Source organism: Quercus lobata, chromosome 1 (genome assembly GCF_001633185.2).
Source record: "Quercus lobata isolate SW786 chromosome 1, ValleyOak3.0 Primary Assembly, whole genome shotgun sequence".
NCBI lineage: Eukaryota > Viridiplantae > Streptophyta > Magnoliopsida > Fagales > Fagaceae > Quercus > Quercus lobata.
The window spans coordinates 27,803,532-27,825,714 of record NC_044904.1 but is presented as its reverse complement, the minus strand read 5'-3'; the positions used below and the strand labels follow the sequence as shown (position 1 = coordinate 27,825,714).

Genomic DNA, 22,183 nt, shown 5'->3' with positions numbered 1-22,183 from the left:
TATTTTTATATTTTAAAATTATTTTTGTGCTTTGTGTTAATTTCTTAATAGATGTGGCATGAGTTTGATTATTCCTATTGTTTGTTTATTTAGAGCCCTGAACACTCAGATTATTTAACCTAATTAATTAACCAAGTTGTTACTTAGGTTTATTATTTAGATCTAGGTTAAACACAAACAATTATATCTCTAAGTGCAGAAAAGTAAATAAGACAAGTAATATAATGGTCCTGGAAAACCAATGAAACAGTCTAGTTTCAAGGTAAAAAACATGGGAAGGATTTAACCTAAACAATCCAAAAGGCAAAAAATTCACTATACAAAATGAAAGTTTTACAACAGATTTTCCCCTAAATCTAATGCTACCTTGTGTAGTACTTACGCGACCACACGCAAAGAATGTGTTGCGCACAAACACCCCCGTTTGTGACTTTGAGATTCCACTCAAAGTTTTAGATCATAAGCAGTAGTTGATCTTGTATGCAGCAACTTATCTCCACTAGTTCTTATGATTGGATCTTCTTTCCTGCAGATGCTTGTTGAGTTAGAAGGTTACAAAATCTCTCAGATCTCACAGGAGTAACTCATAAGACTTCACAAGACTTTTGAAAAGGGAATTACAATTTTCCTTTTATACCTAGTAGTGTTGGACATAAACCCTAAACGTTTTGCGGGCCTTTGGGCTTTATTTAAAATCTACAAAAAATGCATCTCAACCAGTCGAACCTGTCTCTTGATCGGTCGAGCCTTGTAGTTTTTGAATTCTTCTTTCTGTGGCTTGATTGTTTTTGAATCTTGACTTAAATCAACTTGAGCAATGTCTAAAGCTATTATAAGACTTATATCTTAAAGTAGAAATGTTTTTGTACTTGATTTTCCAACATACATAAAATTAGAATCTAAACATTTATTCCTAAATATTTAAAACTTAACAATCTCCCCATTTGGCAATCCGTAACATACATACACATGAATTGCTCAAATTCAAGAAGTAACTCAATACAAGTTGTTGCCCTACAACGATTCATTAAGCTGGGCCTCATTTCGAGAGCTTGTATGCACGGTAGCCCCTAGGTCTGCCAAGTCCTCAACAACATACCTGATCACAACATGTATAGTTGTAATTTACTAGTAAATTATTATTAAAAGAATTTCACAGATCAAAAGTAAAAGCAGAATGATATATTTCATTGCAAAACAATATTTCCTAACATAGAATGATTATAACAACAATAGAGTGTGTAAATGATTTCCTTCTATAGAACAACCACCAAAAGAGTTTTTTTTTTTTTGATGAAAAAGTAAAAAGAATTTTTGGAGTTAAGAGAGGGGGGGGGGGGGACACCATGCTTCCTTTGAGGTTTTTTGAAATGACATTTTCTCAAACATTTGTAGTATAAATGACACTTCCCCTAGCTCAAGGATGGTGTCATTTACCCATTGAAAATCACAGATTAGATTAGTTTGCAGATTTTAAAGTCAAGCCTATCGTCCAAGCTACTAGGATTCCCTGCCATTTATTCTGCACTATAAAAGAGACTCTATAGAACATAAAAAACAAAGAGAGAGAAGTGTCTCATGTGCCTCCTATTCTGTATCTAGGGTTTATATACCCAAAACACTCTCGTACCTTCTATCAGTGTTATTCTTTGAAGGAACTTAAGATCCAGTGTTATAGAAGTTGTTGTCTCATACCAGCCATCAAAGGTGTTGGAGATCTAAACGTTCAAGGGTGGTTTTGGAGTCATGGACTAGATGTTCACATTTGAAACACATCCATATCAAAGACATCTGTAAATCTTAGAGTTAAGTTGGGTAATTGTAGTTAAGTTTACAAAGAATAGGGTTATTTAGTCTGTAAATTTCTATTTGATGGTGGATGTGTTCACCTTTACTATGTAACTAATTTATTTCATAGGTTTTCCTAAGTCACCATATCTGTGTGTTATGTTATTTCTACTGCTTTTACTATTTTGTGCAATATTGGTAATTGTTTAATTAACCATGGCTTTTATAATAGATGTAATAATCAATTTTAGTCTTAAAACTGGTTAATTACTGTTTTTGACAGAGTCTAAGCCCAACAACCAGAAACAAGGATGAGTATTAGGAAGAGAAATAACCCGATTCCTTTGGTTGCACTAGTAACAATTCTTATCAAGGGACCCTGGTTCATCGGGGAACATTTTCTCTCCATTAGACCTTGGGAGGCTAACTTCAGGCCTGAGGAAGACAACATTGCTTCGGTAGCAGTCTGGGTTAGGCTTCCATGCCTACCCATTGAGTACTACGACGTCGAAGTGCTCAAGGAGATTGGTCAAGCGATTGGTACGGTGCTTCGGATAGATACTCACACAGCAACCGAAGCTCGGGGCAGATATGCTAGGTTGTGTGTTCAGATTGATATCAATAAACCATTGATTTATACGGTATTGATTGGTAAGTTCCAGCAATCGGTGGTCTATGAGGGAATAGGAAAGCTATGTTTTTCATGTGGCCGCATTGGTCACCGGCGAGAAAATTGTTGCTACACTATCAAACCCCAACCTCCGAGCAATCCTGACGAAGCAGAAAACTCACGCTCTTTGGATGGGGAGGTTCGTACTCATGAGCCCACAACGGACACTGAGCGAGAGCGAGAGCGAGATGTACCTGCTCCTGCAGACGCCATTCCCACTACTGAAACTGGTACGTTGCTCGTACCTGACCATTCGCAAGCAGACAATTATGGCCCATGGCTTGTTGTTACACGTAAGAAGCATGCTAACAGATTTCCCAAGCGTCCCAGTGGCAACACGTCTCCTAAAGCTATTCCTCTGGACTCGACCCAAATTCCTTATCCGGCTGGCACTAGTCTAGAGGGGGCCCATTCTAAAGACAGTAAAAGAAAGTCCTCTGGGCTTGAATCTCCTCCAAAAATTCTGCCTTTCTCTATTGGGCCTCCTAAACTTTCTTTCCAAGGACCCAACCTGAATCCCAAACGCAACCATAAGGGTAAGAAGGATATTTTAAGTGCTGGAATCTTACCTTTACCCAAGTTTGACGTTCCATCAGATCAGTCTCCGTCTCCAAACTTCTCTGCAATTCGTCCTTGCACTTCTAGCTCTGCTCCTTTTGATGGGTCTTTCAAATCCAAGAGTGATATTCCAAGGGATGATAGTGGTGTTCAACAATTGGTTCATGATGGGAAGCTCGTGGTGGTCTCTCATTCTAATCAACCAAGAGCGCCGGGAAATGAAAGCCGCACGGTGGAAGAGTGTGCCGCAGCTATCTCCAATGCCGCTCTTATGCGAATTAGACCCAAGGCCGGAGCTGATGGAAAGGAGGTTTCCAAGATGCCTTCTGCTCTTGAGCTTCATCAAGATCGCCCAGGTCTCCCATCTGACCGTATGGACTTTGAGGAAGGAGGTGAGGTTCATACCCCTTCTAGATGATTTCTTTCCCTCCTTTTTATCAGTTATTATGAATATAGTTATCTGGAACTGTAGGGGGGCATTGAAGCCTTCCTTTCAAAAACACGTTAGAGATTTGGCTGCTCAGCATGATCCGGCTATTTTTGTTGTGATGGAAACCCACACTGGAGGTGATAGAGCCAAAGAAATTATTGAGAGGCTTCCCTTTCAAGGAGCTATCCACACTGATACCATAGGTCTTATTGGTGGCCTGTGGCTTCTTTGGGACCCTGACAGGGTAGAGATCACCAACCTGGCTAGCACAGAGCAAGAAATTCATGTCCTAGTTAAGGTGAGATCTTCTAATCTTAGTTGGTTTTTTACGGCTATTTATGCTAGTCCTAGACTTAGAGAAAGACATTTTCTCTGGAATAATTTATCTACTATAGCTAATACCCATAATTTGCCTTGGTTAATGGCTGGTGACTTTAATGAATTACTCTCTACTAATGACAAGTTAGGTGGTAGACCCCTTATACCCTCTAGGGTCAGTGCCTTTAAAGAATGTCTTGACTTCTGCAACATGGCTGATCTCGGCTTCCAAGGTCCGAGATTCACATGGACTAATAAAAATGATTTAAGCTCTCTCATTCAGGAAAGACTTGATAGGTTTTTCGCCAACCCTGATTGGTGTTTGACGTATCCAGAGGCCCAAGTTTCGCATCTTGCGAGGTGCCTCTCGGATCATTGCCCAATTCTTCTTGAGCTTCATCCCCAAAACACCTTTAGGTTGCCCAGACCTTTTCGGTTCCAGAGTTTCTGGCTTTCGGATTCCTCCTTTTCGAATATTGTTCGTAATGCTTGGGCTAATCAGTCCAATCTTGTCCAAGCAACTACTACCTTTGTGAGAGAAGCCCAAGTCTGGAACAGGGAGCACTTTGGGAATATTCTTGTTAAGAAGAAAAGATTGCTGGCTAGATTATTGGGCATTCAGAAAGCTTTGGCAACCAGCCCAAATTTGTTTCTTGTCAATCTGGACAAACAGCTTCAAGGAGAGCTTAACAAGGGGTTGAATAATGAAGAAGAATTATGGGCGATGAAATCCCGCATCAATTAGATGATCTAGGGTGATCGGAATACTTCCTTCTACCATGTTTCCACCCTTATTAGAAGAAAGCATAATAAAATCCTTAGTATCAAAGACGGCTAAGGAGAGTGGATTTTTGAGCAACCAGCAGTTATGGACTTCATTCAGAATCACTTCCGGAATCTTTTCTCTTCGGAAATGCTCTTTTCTTCCAGGCAGGCTACTTTCACTCATGCTGAGGCTCCTCGCCTCTCTATTTCAGATGTCCAAACTTTATCTCTCCCGGTTCTGGACGATGAAATTAAAAATGCCCTCTGGTCTCTTAAACCCTTCAAATCCCCCGGGCCTAATGGCATCCATGCTGGTTTCTACTGGAGATTTTGGCTACTTGTCAAGGATTCTGTAACAAATGAGATTAAGAAAGTTTTTAGGGAGAGGAAAGTTCCTGCCTATCTGAACCAGACTCATATCGCCCTTATCCCAAAGATCAAAGGTCCTGAAACCATCGGAAACTACCGCCCTATATCCCTCTGTAACTCAGTTTATAAGATCCTCTCCAAAATTATTGTCACAAGGATTAGACTGCACTTGGACAAGCTGGTGTCTCCTTTTCAAACAGCCTTCGTTCCTGGGCATAAGGGCATTGATAATGCCATTATTGCACAGGAGATTATTCATACTGTTGGAAGGAAAAGTGGGAAAGTAGGGAACATGGTCATCAAAATTGACCTTGAGAAAGCTTATGATAAACTCGAATGGTCTTTTATTCGAGATGTTCTCCATGCAGCAAACTTCCCCTTAGAGATGATTCAGTTGATTATGAGCTGTGTCTCATCATCCACAGCTTCCATCTTAGTCAATGGTGGAGCCCTTGATCCTTTTCTTCCCTCAAGAGGAATCCGTCAAGGTGATCCTCTGTCTCCTTATTTTTTCATCCTTTGCATGGAAGTTTTAGGCAGAATTATTGAGGAAAAATGCTCTCAAAAGACTTGGACCCCTCTCAAAGCCTCTTCTAGTGGTCCAACCTTTTCTCACTTGTTTTTTGCTGATGATTTGCTTCTTTTTGCAAGAGCTAATGAGGAAAATTGTGGTAGTGTGAGAGAGGCTATTGAGGAATTTTGTTCGCTGTTTGGGCAGAGAGTTAATTTTTCTAAATCCAAAGTTTTCTTCTCCCCCAATGTTAACCAGGAGCAGAGAGGTCGTCTTAGCAATATCCTTGGGTTTCGCTCCACTTCTAATCTTGGCAGTTATTTGGGGTTTCCCCTCAGACATGCGGGATCTTCGAACCAAGATCTGAATTTTGTTTTGAGCCGTGTTGAGCAGAAGCTAGCTGGGTGGAAGTCTAACCTTTTGTCCTTTGCTGGTCGCCAGGTTCTTATCCAAGCTTCCATTAGCTCGATCCCTTCTTATATTATGCAATCTATTCTTCTCCCTTCTAGAATTCTTGACAAATTGGATAAATATAGCCGGAATTTCCTTTGGGGCTCCTCGGACTCAAAGAGGAAAATGCACTGGGTGGGGTGGGATAAAGTCACTAAATCTAAAGCTGAAGGTGGCCTTGGTCTTCAAACGGCAAAGGGTAGAAATATGGCCTATCTCTCCAAGTTAAACTGGAGATTTCATGAGGAGAGTGATGCTCTCTGGTCCCAAGTCCTAAGAAAGAAATATTTATCTCGTAGAAGACTCTCCTCTAGTAATGTGAACTCCCTTCCTAGCTCTCGTACCTGGAAGGCTCTTTATAAAGGCAGTGATATTTTCAAGGAAGGTACTAGATGGAGTTTGGGTCGAGACAATAACATTAGCTTCTGGTTTGACAGGTGGACCTCTGAAGGTCCGATAAGGGGTCTTATCCATGGTCCTCTCACTAGGGAAGAGGAGGAACTGAGAGTTGGAGATATAGCTTCGGAGTTTGGATGGAATTGGTGCAAAATTTCTATGGAGCTGCCTGCAAAGACTTATATGGAAATCAAGGCCATGCCTCATTCTCGTGTTTCAGAAGAGAAGGATAAACTCATATGGGCTGCTACCTTTAATGGGGAATTCAATCTTGCTAGTGCTTATAAGATTGCTTCAAATCAGGTGGATTTTGTCCCTGCTTTTAATGGTTGTTGGATTTGGAAATTAAACATTCTGCCTAAAATCCAGACTTTCATCTGGATGTGCTTACACAGAAGTATTGCAACTTGGGAATGTCTTGCCAAAAGGGGTATTCCGATTAACTCTTCCTGCCCCCTCTGCCACCAATCTTCAGAATCAATCCTTCATCTTCTTCGGGATTGCCCTGCAATTTCTACTATTTGGCATAATCTAAATCCTCTTGGCCTTGCTTCTACCTTCTTCTCTCAAGACTTACAAACTTGGCTTGAATCCAACTGCAGAACCGGGTCTAAGGTCTGCTCCTTCTCTATTCCGTGGCATATTCTTTTTTCTTTTGGTATTTGGTCTATTTGGAATCACCGAAACAAGGTTATCTTCCAAAACCGTACTCCCTCTTCTTCCCTGCATCAGGAAGTCCTCCAAAGGGCTATGGAATTTTTCTTTTGTGCCCAAGGTAACAGCCTTCATAAGCCGAAGTTGACCAAGTTGATTAGATGGGAAAGACCCTATAGGGGTTGGTATAAGTTGAACACGGACGGTTCTGCAGTTGGGAATCCTGGGGTTGCTGGGGGAGGCGGCGTGCTTAGGGATGATGCAGGTGTGTGGGTTAAAGGCTTTGCCAGACAAATTGGTCTTACTACCAGCTTTTTAGCAGAACTTTGGGCTCTTAGGGATGGCCTTGTCATGTGTTCAGAGCAGCATATTAATGCTCTAGAAATAGACTTGGATGCCAAAGTCATCGCTGATCTGATGAATGACTCAGGGTCTTCCTCTGCTTCCAATTCCGCTATAGTGGCTGATTGCAGGCTTTTGATCTCCCTTTTTCCTCAAGTCAAAGTGAAGCACTGCTATCGAGAATCAAACTCAGTTGCAGATGCTCTTAACCGTCAAGGATCCAAGCTTGCCTCTGATTTTTTGTATTTCTCTTCCCCTCCCCCCTGGTTGTTTAACTGTTATGTTTCAGACCTCTATGGTCTCTTTCATTCCAGGCTTTGTCCTGGCCCAGTTGTATCTGCTTCTCTTTTTTAGTTTAATGCATTCTCCAGTTTACCAAAAAAAAAAAAAAAAAACAGTGGTCATTCCTTGTAGGGACCACGTGCATTCTCTGTTATTAAGTTCTGCCCTTTTCATTTCTCTCTCTTTATCACTACAATGCTTGCTGTAAGTTGTAACTAAGTTCACACTTTTTTCCCAGCATCTTTTTTTTTTTTTTTTTTTGGTAGAGAATTTCCGTTCAAATATTTTATTGATTGATTTTCATCGTTCATATCATATCACAATATTGATTTTACAAAACAATAAAAGAAAATAAACTTCGTAAAAAATTTCATTATTCTTTTTGTATACTTTGCTCAAGGAAGGATAAGAAATTTCACAATTTCTCATTATCTTGGAAACTAACCAATTTTCTCTTTTATGTTTGGGAAATAAACAAATACATTCAATTCATTATTTTTTCAATTAAAAGTTAAAACCATGATTTAATGTTAGTTATATATATATATATATATATATATATATTCGATTATCAATTGCAGGGGCAAAGGGAGGGGGGGGGGAATGGGCGAGAGGGGGCAAATACCCTCTTAAGAGCATTCTCAACAAAGGTGCTAAAAATGTTAAATGCTATATTTTAGCATTTTTAACACCTCAAATGATAAAAACCCACTTACATCAAACATTCTAAATCTTAAAAAAATCAACTCCAAGCTACAATAGAATCTCATTTTTAAGACCCTACTGTACCAAGATGCTAGAGTTTTTTAATATTTTTTTCCTTTTCTCTCTCTCTCTTTCTCTTTCTCCTTCTTAGAGCATCCACAACAGTGGAGCTATTTTTTTAGCTATTTGGCACCACAAAAAGTCACTTTATTTATTTTACCTACTCATTTTACAAAACATCCTGTAGCAGTGGATCTATTTTACCTTTCAACACAATAAAATAATATAAATATTACAATAAAATAATATATCTACTACGATAAAATAATACACCCCACTGCAAAAAAAAAAATAAAATAAAATAAAATAAATAAATATCATTTGAAGATTCTGAAGAACAATAAGCAAACCCAAAACCCCAACCACCTCCACTACCACCCACAACCCACAACCACCTCCATTGTCCACAAGCCACCATTAACACAACCTAAATCCATCAAATTTGCAACAAAATCATCTCAAAAACCAACCAAAATCACACATAAAAACAACCAAAATTCAACAAACCCACAAATCCAACAACAAAAAAACCCAGGGACAACCAACAAAAAAAACCTACACCACCGACACAGCCAACAACAACCACCCACAATAATGGCTTGGGACAACCCACCACAACCCAGGAACACAAACCACAAACACAACCCAATCAACAACCCACCACCACCACCACCACAAATCCACCTCAACGACCACCACCCACAACTCTGATTTATAAATAAAAAAATTATAAAAAAAATAAAAATAAAAAAACCACCACCACCACCAAGCTTAGGTACCGACGGCTTGGGACTTGTGTCAATAATGGCTTAGGACTTGGGTCGCTGGCGGCTTGGCGGGCAGTGGCTAAGTAGTGGTGAGGAGTTGGAGGAAGAAAGAAATAAAAAAATGAAGGTGGAGAAAAGAAGGGTTGGGTTCAGTGAAGAAGAAAGGTGAAGTAGAAAGAAAAAATAGAGAAAAAATGGCTGGAGGAAGGAACAAAAAAAAAAAAAAAATTTGAAAGGGAGAAGTGCTGGGTTTGGTTCGGTGAAGAAGACAGAGTGAATGTAAAAAAGAAAGAGAAAAGAAAGAAGGAGAGAGAAAAGATTAATTTAATATAAGAAGAGAGAGAAACCAATTAAATATATATATATATATATATATATTTTTTTTTTGCCTTTGAGCTACAGGGCACATCTAAAATAGATGTGCACTGTAGCTGAGAAGCTTTACCTCCACTGCTGCAGCTCTCCTTTTGTGATTAACAGCTATATTTTTAGCAATATACCTATTTAGCACCACTACTGTGAGTGCTCTTAGACCACCATATGCTCTCAATCTCAGTCTCAAACTCTCTACTTTCCTTTCTTTCTCTATGAGCTAGTGTAGCTGTTGATCTTTCTTTGACTGTTGATCTTTCTCATCTCTCCGTAGGACGAGCTGATTTCGTGGGTGGTGGTGGATCATCCTTGTTCGTGATTTCGTGGGTTTGGGTTGATTTCATGGTTTAGTGGTGTATCAGCAAGTGTGGGTGTATCGGCGACTGTGGTTTATCGGCGACTGTGAGTGTATCAACGACTACGATGTATCGGCGACAGTGGTTTAGCAAGTGTGGCTGGTTTTGGGATTTGATTTTGGCGGATGTGATCTAATTTTGGTGGGTTTTGTGGTTGGGGTTGAGATCAGGGTGGTGGGTTTTGGTTGGGGTTGAGAACGGGGTGGTTAGGTGGTGGTGGGTTTTGGTTGGGGTTGAGATCGGGGTGGGTGGGTGGTGGGTTTTGTGGTGGCTGTTGGTATTGGGGTAAGGCTAGGCTGCAGTGGTGGGGTTTTGATTTGCAGGTTGTGGTTGGCATTAATGGTGGTTTGGATTTGCATCTGGGTTGTTTTTGTTTTTGTTTTTCTTGTTGATGGTGGTATAAGGATGTAGGTTTGGGTGGTGATGAGGTTGTGGATTTGGGTTTGTGATTTTGGTGGCTACCGGTTGGTGGTTTTTATTTATTTATTTTTATTTTTTATTTTTTATGGTTGTGATGGATGGCAGTGATTAGCTGTGGGTGTGGCTATGACTAGGGTTGTTTGGACTAAGAAGAAAGTGGTGGGTTTCATCAAAGAAAGAGAGAGGCACAGTGGTAAAATAAAAATATTATTATTTAAATGAAGTTGTAAAAAAAAAAAAAATGCTCGATATTGGGTGTATTGTAAAGTGGTATGTTAAAATTGATAAAGTAGGATTTTGAGATGGTAAATGTTAAATTTTTTAGAATGTTTGATGGGAATGCTCTAACGCCCCAAAAATTCTCAAGTAATATTATTGTACATAGTATAAGGCCTTACTTGCATACACAAAGGACAATCAGCTTTTTTACATACATATTGTACTTGTACGGTGTATTAGGTCATCACAGGAAAAACCATTTCACATCTCGGACCATTGCAACTCTTTTAAAAAAAAATAATGGGTCCCACCTTATAATAGTATTATAATAAAATAAAACCTCTTGTACAACCTACTTCTCCACTATTTTGCTGGAAAAAAAAAAAAAAAAACCCTACTTTCACTCACTAGTCATTATAGCACCTCAAAAAAGTTGACAACCACAAAATTTTTCACAACTTTTTGTTACAATTGTTGCGTGCCAAAGTGTGATTGTTGAAAAATATTTGTGAGTTTATGTGTTAGTATTTGTTAATTACTCACAGTTTGCCATATCAAAGTTTTGGTAAAAAAAAGTTAAGAAATAATTTATGGTCTAAAACTACTCATAGTACCTCTATTTCGCAAAACAATTTTTTTTTTCTTTTCTTACCAGCATTTTTAAATCTCAAACCCAAGTCTTTTTTACAAAACCAAATTTTAATTATGTATGACAATTACATTTGCATATAGTTATTTATTTATTTTGTTATTAATATCAATTAATACTTTTTGGATTAATTTTATTCTCTTCTGATCTTGCTCCCTAACCTAAAATCCTGACTCCACCACTAATCTATTACAATAGTAAGCACGTAGAAACTGCAAATTAATTAATCAAATAATAATCCAATAAATCATCAAATAATTAAAAGTAATGTTACTCCAATTATGATTGACCATATATAAAAAAAAATTAAATATTCTTGCCTTTAGCATTACTCAAATTTGTAGATTATATGTTTGGTCTTCTGCATTCTTCCGATACATGGCCCCTTCATGCTGTGGATGGAACAAACATAAAAGTCACAGCCCTGAAAGAATGTGAGATCCCAATCGCGTCTTGGTTTGTTTGGATTGAACTTATTGTTGCTGAAACTGAAAACTGAAAACTGAAAACTGAAAACACTGTAGCAAAATAATTTTTAAATGTGTGAATAGTACTATGAAACCCATTTTTAATATTTTTTTAATTTGTAAATAGTGCTAAACAGTGTTCAACGCAGAACTCAAAACGTGGGTTTCAGCCGAATCCAAACCCAGCCTTAAACTACTCTAGGCAAAACTGGTCAAATGCATGCAATGGACCGTTGTGAATTGCGATGGCAGCATGTCATGTGTGCCATCACAAAGGTCCAGTTCCCAAGCCAAGGCCCAACTTCTTTATTTCTTTTCTTTTTTCTGGTAAAAAGCCAAATCCAACTTCTTTACCATCATTGAGCAGAGATAGAAAAGTCCAATGTTTCATAATATTTAATTTCCAATTTTGAATGATTCATTTGAAAGATCCCATGGATCAAAAGACAAGGTTTTCTGCAAACTTTCAAACTTTTTTTTTTAATTAAATGTAAATTTTAATAAATCTAATATTAGATTACATTTTTTTACTATATAACTTTCATGTTTATAAAATTTTAAAAAGATTAAAGATTAATAATTTGGTTATTAATCAAATGTTTAATTTTTAAGTTTTTGTTATCTTAACTTATGCTTAAAAAAATTTATGGATCAAATAACAAATAAATAATAAATAACATCCAATTTAAATAAAATTTAATATGTGTTTTAAAAACATGAAAAACGTGCAATTAAATTGTTCAATTTTTAAAATACATAGTTATATTAATTTTTTTTTTATTTTTTACTAGAGTTTGAAAAGTTTCTTTTAAAACTAATTCCTAAACTTTGTCCCAATAAAAATTCGTAAAAATAAACTTCTTTGAAAAAAAAAAGAAAAAAAACTGTGGACAAAGAGACGTCATGTGTGATGTCAGTAGTTGAGACAATCTTAATGCCGCCTTATCATCTATTGACTTTCTTCGCCTTATCTACGGCAACTATAAATAGAACCCATTCGGAGAAGTACAAAACACTACTACTTACACAGCAAACATTGTAGCAACAAAGAGAGATAAATGGCAGGACAAGAAATGGCTAACAGAGAAAGCAGGTGGTCCCTTCAAGGAATGACCGCTCTTGTTACCGGTGGAACCAAAGGAATCGGGTTCTTTCTCTGCCTAACACCCCCCCCCCCCCTTTTTTTTTTCCTTCTGAAATGTGTTCTTAGTATCTCCTTCTCTCCTTGTAATATAACTTATTTCATCCTTCTTTAAATGGTTTTATATCTTTAATTAAAGCCGGCTTGTTTATTTATTTATTTTTTTACATCAAAGATGGTTACTACTCGTCCATGTTAGATGGGGTAAGCCCTTTGTAAAATCTGTTTATTTATTTGGCTAAAATATCCAACCCGTTATTAGGAAGTATCTTTCTATCGATTATATTTTATCTCTACGGTATGACTTTAACCCGAAAAAGATTTATTTATTTTATTATCAGAAATAAAATAATCATTTAAAACTCTACTCATGATATCATAATCATTCTAAACTAGTCAATTTATATATATATATATATATATATATTGAAATAAAATATAACCTTCTGTTTTGCCAATAATTTAATGACATAATAGCATTCATCCCTCTTTGTAAGGTTTGTATCCAGAGTTTAATCCCTGTATCTACACTAAATAAATAAAATAACCTCCTGTTTTAACTTTTGTTTTGTGAAATTCTGCTATCAGAGTTATATCAACCCAAATCCATATACAAGTGGTCATAGGGGCGGCTCCACCTTGATCATGAATTTTTTTTTTAAGTCCAGTTAAAATAAGTTTGAATATAATCATCTTAACAATATCTTAGCATTTTTAAACACACACACCAAAAAAAAAAACAAACAAACAAACTAATTTGATTTAAAATATGGGAAAAAATTAATAAATCCAATGGATCAATGGGAGTTCAATGGATGAATGATTGCTTAGCTGTGTACATTAAAAAAATGTAACTCAAATGATTGATAATGAAGAAATCATTTAACAATTTCAATATATGAAATATCATAAAAAACAATTGTAAAACTTTATGTATTTCAGTTTTTTTTTTTTTTTTTTTTTTGATGTTGATGTATTCAAGTTTTCTTTTGTTTTAAATTTTGTATAATTTATGTTTCTTCTTGATCCCCCTAAAAAATAATCCTAGAGCCGCCACTATCTTAGGCCTATCTTACTATCACTATTGTGTGTGTCTATATATATCTTTCTCTCTTTTCTTTTTTGGTAAAGTATTAGCGTATTAGTATGTCTATGTTGTAGTAGACCCTAGATTTAGTAATACTCATGATATCCTTGTATAGTTTAATCGCTAAATACAATAGAATACACATTATTCAGTTATTCTTTTTATTTGTTGTTATTTACTACTGTGTGTTGTGACTAGCTAGGTATGCTGTTGTTGAGGAATTGGCAGGCCTGGGGGCTACCGTACATACATGCTCTCGAAACGAAGCTCAACTCAATGAATGTTTACATGAGTGGAAGATGAAGGGATTTCGAGTCTCTGGTTCAGTCTGCGATGTAGCGTCTCGAACCCAACGAGAGGAGATAATGAGCACAGTCTCGTCTATGTTTAATGGCAAACTCGACATCCTTGTGAGTCCTTTATTTCCTCTACATCACTGCGTTTTGCATGGCATATATTTTAGAGCATACTCCAAAGTTGATGAAGATCAATCTTCTTTTACCTTCTTTTCTGTACTAAAATATGTTCAGCTTCAGTTTTTGAAGATCAATCTTGATCAACAATTTAAATGGCATTGGAATATTACTTGGTCAGAGCCACTTCATTAGTGCTTTTGCAGTTAATACAATCAATTAATAGTTAATGTCACCCGGTTTTAGATAAACAATGTGGGAACGGCCAGAGCGAAACCAACCTTGGAGTACACAGCTGAAGATTTCTCATTTCTCATGTCTACCAATCTTGAATCAGCTTATCACTTGAGCCAACTTGCTTATCCTCTTCTGAAAGTTTCGGGAGCAGGAAGCATTGTTTTCGTTTCTTCGATTGCTGGTGTAGTAGCCGTAAATATGGGAGCAACTATATATGGTGCAGCTAAAGGTAATTTCTTTGTACTATAATTGACTTTTTATTGCAAGCTTATGGGTTATAAATTTCAGCTGTGACATCAAATAATGCGATCAGCTTTTGTCTGATATTCATTTGAAGGAGCGATGAATCAACTCACAAAAAATTTGGCATGTGAGTGGGCAAAGGATAACATAAGGAGTAACTCTGTTGCGCCATGGTATATCAAAACTCCCCTGGCTGAAAGTGTAAGTGTGCTAGTGCTTGTGAAGAATGTTAATTAACCATGTTTAACTAATATTGTTTGAGAGTAACAAAGAGGGAAATGAATTGAATCATTTTATGCTAAGCTTACTATTAGACCCTTATTTTAAAATAAATGACTAAATATATGTGTATTTTGAGAATTTTAGTAAAAAATTTATTAAATCTAATTTATTTACTCAAATTTCTCCCAGTTTTGAGGGAAATGAAGATTTGAGGTTTGAGAGAATAGAGAGGAATGAGTGTTCTCTCTTACTTATTCCATTCTCTTCCACCTAAAATCTCAAACAAGAAAATGAACTTCATTAAAACTCATAAACAAGAAAAGGAAAAATATTCTAAAATTATTTTTTTCATTCATTTCCATTTCATTCCTTTCTCCCCTTCCAAACGAGTTGTACAATGCACACTCTCAATAAACAAACAATTGTAAGTTTGCATTTTTCATGTGCTAAGAAATGTGAACAATTTACTGAATTTAACCTACTGCAGTATTCTATAATACCTTGGCTCCTTCAAAGAGGTCATTATCTAAGTTAGGTTCCAACTTAAAATTTTAAAATAATAATAATTAACATGAATCATGATAACCATGACAATTTATATTTTCTTCTTTTTGCAGTTTTCGGTGAGAAATGCAAATTTTTTGGAGGCTGTTATCTCTCAAACCCCTCTTGGACGTGGTGGAGAGCCAAAGGAAGTTTCTTCCTTGGTGGCATTCCTATGCCTACCTGCAGCTTCTTACATAACCGGTCAGACCATTTGTGTTGATGGAGGGATAACTGTAAATGGCTTCAGCTTACCATGAGCAGCAGAAAATGATGTTCAGACACACATTGTTGGAATATATTTTTGGTACTGCAACAAGGCATGATTGTAAACCCATGAATATTCGCATGACTACAACTATTTTTATGCAAGGAAAAATAAATAAATATAGTCAATTAGTGCTTTCCGAAATTAAAATTTTAAAAATAAAAATAAAAGAAAAGAAAGGATTGTAGTAAGTGGGATGCACAAACCTCTCTCCTTGGCATTTTCTAAAATTATTGCATATTCATCTACATGGTTATGGTTATCTTGTATTCTTAAATTTATAAGTACTTAAATTTATAAATACAAATATCTTGTATTCTCTCTCGAAGAGTATAGGTCTTAAATGATTAGAAAGCTCATATACTATAAGAGGGAATATGCATATACATAAGATCATTATTAATATAACCTGAGCTAAGATGTTGATCATGGGTCAATTAAACAAAATCTTAGTCCATATATTTTGAGATCAACTATGAATTCTCATTTTTATATGGAATATAGTATAAAAAATCTAAGAAATTGAATCAAGAATTTCCCTATAATATTAGTTTAGTCATCTTTCGCAATGTACGAAATTTTTTAGCAAACACATATATACCTACACGTACATGTATATATATGTGTGTGTGAGAGTGTTAGATTTTGAAATTCATCCAATTGCATTTTAGGACTCTAGGTCCACAGAAGAAGTTTTTGGTTCCGTTCTTGTTAATGAAGCCCAAGCCCGAAGGATATACAGAGTTAGTGCCTATTTGGTTCAGCCTTTTTTTTCTTTCAAAAATAACAATTACAAAAAGCTGAACCAAGCTCACTTTAAAACGTGATGTTAGAGAACCCTATAAAACTCACAAAACCACATTGAAGGAAAACTTTGCATTTTATCCTTTTCATTGTTTTTCCCATTGGCAAGATGAATAGATCAGGAGCGCTACAAATTTACCTCTTATCCTCATCCAGTTCACATTGGATGGAATTTAAAATGCCACTTTTACAAACCAGAAGCAAGAACACATAACAAAGAAGAGAACATATGGAAATGTCTCATTTAAAAATCAAAAGCAAGAACACACAACAAAGAAGAGAACAGATGGAAATGTCTCATTTAAAAATCGGTGGATGGCTGTGGGAGTGTGGGGGATAACTTCCATAGAGGAATGAAGGCAACAGCCTTAATTCAAACATGATGTTGCACACGATTAGTGGTCACATAACAATCTGGAGATACCTGCTCCTTCTTATATTGTCTTTTGCCTACTCACAAGCCAAAGTTTTAGTAAGTTGATTAATTGCTCTTGGAATCACAAATAACCAAAATTTCTCTATAAGCTTCTTGAGTTTAAAATTAATAGGAACATGGATACATTCATTTGATAGGTAAATTACCTTTGGTAGCTCCCTGAACAGGCATAGACTTCAGTGAAACAAAACCCGATACAGAGGAGGTGAATACAATGCTTCCCACTCCTGATGCTTTGAGAGGTGGATAAGCAAGTTGAAAAATATGGAAAACAGATTCAAAATTGGCTGCCATGAGAGTAGAAAATCCTGCAGCTGTGAAATCCACTACCGATTTCCGTATGTTTCTCCCGACAATATTTATATACGGATCAAAAACAAGCCAGTCTTCCAGTTCAGTAAACAGGAAAAGCAGTTCAAAACTTTAAATTATAACATGTTAAAACTCAAAACGGGAACATAAATAGATACAATACATAACATTTTGAAACCCAATAAGGGAAACACAAAATTCAATGTTTTTTTATGTAAAAAATGAGGAAATGAAGAAGCTTACGAGGATGTTGAGCTTCCCATCAAACAAAGTGGACACAGTGCTCATAAGCTCCTCTCTCTCACACGTAACAGACTGACCCAGTAACCCCAAAACCCAAATTATCCCGTTCACTCAGACACCCATCAAGCTCACTCTCATTCCGACAGCGCGTGTACACTCTGGCTCCAAACCCCACCAATTCCTCCACAATAGCATGCCTAAAAGGTAGAAAAAACAAAACCCAATTCCCAGTTCACAATATAATTAATTTCTCAATTCTCACAAACCAAAGAGGAAAAGAAAATAAATTCCAAGACTTCTTTTTATCTATGTATGTAAAAATATGTAACCGATTCCGCAAGTGCCACCAGTGACGAAAGGTGGGGTATGAAAAGAATGGAGAGGGTTGGTTTAGGAGATTAGACTTTTCAGAGAGAGTAGAAGAAGAGTGAAGGTGGAATGAGAGTGAGACATTCCAGCAGCGGCCAACCCAGTTCCAAGCAGGCAGCAGTACCGTAATAAGTCCGACAGGTAAAGTTTAGTTGGAAATTCTAAGGGGCTGTTTGGTTTTTTCTTTTTTTTTTTCATTATTCATTACTCCTCGTTCAATTTTCATCACTCGTCACTTATAATTTAAAATATCCAAATTTCTTATACCCACCCGTTTGTCACACTTCACTTAGCTAGTCATCACTCAAATTTTTCAACTTTTTGTGGGCCCCATCCTGTAACTTGGTTAGAGCAAAGCTGTTAAGCCTACCCACCTCACACTCATTTCATTTTCTTCACTGCTCATTTCATTTTGCCACCACCATAGTCACAGTGTTAAAGTGCAACCAAAGAAGTACAAACAACAAAAATTCTGATCAATAAAAATTCCCCCAAACCCAAAAGCCATTTTCCAACCCTCAAAATATGCAGCAACAAATCAAAACTCCATTCATACTTATTTATGATACACCACCAAATCAAAAAAAAAAAAAAAAAAAAAAAAAAAAAAAAACAAACAAACAAACAAACATGTCTAGAAAAATAGCAAAACATATCGAGATTGAAGGAGGAAGAAGTCGTGGTGGTGGTGTCTGATTTAGGGGTGTAGCGAGCGGAGCTGAAGAGATCATCGAATCCAGAACCGAAATCTTGGGATTTCTGCTATGGGTTGGCGGTGAAGAGAGAATCGCGATCTTCAAAGGAATTGGAGAAGGAGCGAGGACGTGTTGATGATCCTCTGACAGTGGAAATGGATTTGGAGCAAGCCATCAGAGTCGAAATCAGAGGCTAGTAGGCTCTTGAAGTCATTCATTTCGGCCAGAATTTTGGAAGGCAAAATTGGAAAAAGGACAATGAACGCTCCAAGGCTTGGTCATCGGTGGCCCGGGCGAGCCCTCCAACGAAGCATCAATCTGAGACAAAGACTGAGTCCCATTTGTGAGTTGTTTGTCGGATGGGTTGGCATGGGAACTTCGCCATCGTGTTTGCCAATCTGAGCTATGGCCGTCACAAGTTGGATGAGGTGGGGGCTCGGTCAGCATGGCTGGGCAAAAGGGATGAAGTGTGAAGAGGTATGCTTAGATTTGGGACTGGAAAAGAGTTTATGTGAGTTGGTTTTGAAGGAAAAAGTTGTTGGTGGGGATCATGAAAAGGAGAGTCGGACTTGACAAGGCATTGACAGTGGGTCCCATGCATGTGTGTTTAATTACGAAAATACCATGAAAACTAAGTTTTGGAAACTGAAAACACCTAAAATGTGTTTTCAATTTCTATAACTCATCACTCAAAAATCAAAGAATTGAGTGATGGAAACAAAAACTGAAAATATCCCAAACAAACCATTCAACCATAGGACCTACATATTTTGAGTTATGGGTGATGGAAACAAAGTTACGGGTGATGAAAATACAAAAACCAAATAGCCCCTAAGGCCATGTTTGGTTTAATAATTTTCATCACTCAATTTCCATCACTTAATTTCCATCACTCATCACTCATCACTCAAAATAACCTACCCGTTTGGCACCATCACTCACTTTTCATCACTCAATATTTTTCACACTATTTGTGGCCTCATACCTGTCACCCGATGCAACTTTTTTTTCTTTTTTTTTTCCCCATACCCAAACTCACCCAACCTAGTGAAAAAATAAAATAAAATAAAATAAAATAAAATAACCCAGAACAGATCGAAACAGTGAAAAAAAAAAAAAAAAAAAAAAAAAAAAAAAAAGAAGAAGAAGAAGAAGAAGAAACCCAGAACAAATTGAACCAGTGAAAGAAGAAGAATTGAGTGCTGTTTGTGGGTCCCCTATGTGTGTTTAATTACAATATTGCCATTGACTTATGAGTTATGGAAACTGAAAATAGCCAAAATGTGTTTTCAGTTTCCATAACTCATAACTCAAAAATCAGAGAATTGAGTGATGGAAACAGAGTTATGGAAACAAAGTTATGGACTTCCCAAACAACCTTTTCACTATGGGTCTCACCATTTTTGAGTTATGAGTTATGGAAATTGATGAACCAAACACCCCCTAAGTCTTTTGATGTTCAAGAGGTTTTTCTTTTTTTTTTTAAATTGATAAAATATCACAATTATGGTGTCTACTTCATTATTCTTTGTTTTTGGCCCAAAATAAGAATGGCAACGAGTCAGGTTTAGTGCGGGTTTCTTTATGTCCAAATCTTGGCCCGTGGGCCCACCCCTGTTATCCGAACCTGCCCCGTTTAATAAACGGTTTTTTTAACTCCCAAACCTGCCCCGCGAGCCCCGCCCAACCATGCCACTTCAGGGCCCAATTCGTAGCCCAAACCTTGGCCCAATATATATATATGGCTAAATGCCAAATCAGTCCAAATCATATGACCATTACAAACTTGTTAATTATAAATTAATAAATCACCTGTTAATCATAAATCATAGCTAAGATCATAAATTAATAAATCACCTAGCTAAGATCACCATTTAATCATAAATCAATAAATCATAGCTAAGATCACCTGTTAAACATAAAAATAAAAACTACAAAATAAATCTCACAAGTCCAAATCTAAGACTATTATAACAAGTTCAAAAGGCTACAAAATAAATCCCTGCAGTTAGGATAATTATAAACCAACAAGTTAATCTAACAAATCCAAGAAATTTATTAAAAAAAAAAAAAAACCTACTAAATTAATCCAACAAGTCTAATCCTCTACAGCTACGACACAACTTATATCCTCTTCATTAGGCTCTACATCATCAATAATTGTTTGAATTGTACAATCTCCTAGCATAGTTGAAGAACCTACAACAACAATGAATTAAAAAATGGAATAAATTTCATCAAATTATAACCAGTAAATATAAAAATACAATTTTGATTTCACTTTATAATTACAAGTTATACAATTGCTCAACAGAATTTGTGTTTCTCAAAAAAAAAAAAAAAAAAAATCACTATCCATTGAATTTAAGACTACCAAATATTCCAATCTTATGTTTTGAACTATGAAATTAAAAGCTGTTAGGTTCTAAATATTTAGGATTAAATGTTTCGATTCTTAATTTATGTATGTTAGCAAATTGAGAACAAAAATATGTTTAGAGTAGGTGTTAGAAATTGCTCAAGATTGTTCAAGTTAAGATTCAAGAACTGTCAAGCTGTAGAAATAAGAAGCGAGCTACTATGAAGCTCGACCGATCAAAAGATATGTTCGACCGATCGAAAATTGTGTTCAGGAAATTTTAAATAAGGCCCAAGCCCTCGAAAACGTCTAGGGTTTCAATCTAACACTATTAGGTATAAAAAGAAAACCCTAATTACATTTTAGAAGCCCTTGGAAGACTTGTGAGTTACTCCTATGAGATCTGTGAGGTTTCTGTAACCTTCTAACTCTATAAGCGTCTACTGGAATAAGATCTACAATCAAGAACTGGTGGAAACAAATTGCTTGTAGATACCACATTTTGTACCCATTAATAAATTTTGGTCCCTCGCCCCAATGATTAGCTTGACATATGTCAACCAAGGATAATTGAAGAGTTCACAATAGTTTGGAAGTAATCACAACTCAAAAGTTTTCAAATCGCTTTGAAATTGATACTAAAAAATGACGTTTGCTCACTATTTTGACCATAATGTTTGATCCACAAAGCATATTTGAGTGAGATTTATTTCATTGGAAAGTAGACTTCTTGGGCTTCAATGTGAACACAAATTTTGCCTAATTTGGACTTATATTTAGTGAGGTATGACTATTTCAAGTTGGGCTAATTGGACAGTTCGATTTTCTAGGTTTTAAAACTTCATTTTAAGGGCCCAAAACATAATGCTTTGATGTGGGCCGGCCCATAGACCCTTGAGAACGTCCAAAGATCATTAAAAAGTCTGAAAACCCTAATTTTAATTGATAAATACTCATCTTATACCTCCAATTAAAACCCTAGCTAGAGAGAGTTATTTTTTAGCTTTCATCTTCTCTAAAACCCTAATTCTCCTCTCTAAAACTCACACACAGCCCCTTAGCATGTTTTTTACAAATTAAAAACCTCTCTTTCGTTAGTTCTAAGGTAGAAACTATTTTCCAAAAATTGATTTTTCAAAACCTTTTTCAAAACTCTTGTTCTTGAGTTGTGATTACTAACTATTGTTGTCGTCAATCTCATCTTTGTGTTGTAGGCACTAAGAGGTCGGTTAAACAACTTCAAATCTATGATTCTAAACCAAG

The 22,183-nt window shown here is 36.4% G+C and overlaps 2 protein-coding genes and 1 long non-coding RNA gene across 4 annotated transcripts; 2 read left to right on the top strand and 1 right to left on the bottom strand.

Moving 5' to 3' along the window:
• Window positions 1-3,462: 3,462 nt before the first annotated feature.
• LOC115951891 lies at window positions 3,463-4,509 on the top strand. Its single transcript, XM_031069017.1, has one exon. It carries the CDS (start codon window positions 3,463-3,465, stop codon window positions 4,507-4,509), a length of 1,047 nt encoding a protein of 348 aa, XP_030924877.1.
• An 8,070-nt stretch (window positions 4,510-12,579) lies between these two features.
• Window positions 12,580-15,826, top strand: LOC115985465 (tropinone reductase homolog At1g07440-like). 2 transcript variants are annotated; one of them, XM_031108409.1, is made up of 5 exons: window positions 12,580-12,695; window positions 13,979-14,186; window positions 14,436-14,655; window positions 14,764-14,870; window positions 15,509-15,826. In XM_031108409.1, the coding sequence occupies exons 1-5, from the start codon at window positions 12,607-12,609 to the stop codon at window positions 15,692-15,694; spliced, it is 810 nt and encodes a 269-aa protein (XP_030964269.1). In that variant the 5' UTR covers window positions 12,580-12,606; the 3' UTR covers window positions 15,695-15,826. The 2 variants fall into 2 exon arrangements, with proteins under 2 accessions (XP_030964269.1, XP_030964275.1); XM_031108415.1 differs by lacking the exon at window positions 15,509-15,826 and having other exon boundaries at window positions 14,740-14,832.
• Window positions 15,658-17,975, bottom strand: LOC115985504. The gene is made up of 3 exons (XR_004090590.1): window positions 17,498-17,975; window positions 17,089-17,328; window positions 15,658-15,744 (listed from the first exon to the last, which is right to left on the bottom strand). It is a non-coding gene; the product is annotated as an uncharacterized LOC115985504 (long non-coding RNA).
• Between the last annotated feature and the right edge of the window lie 4,208 nt (window positions 17,976-22,183).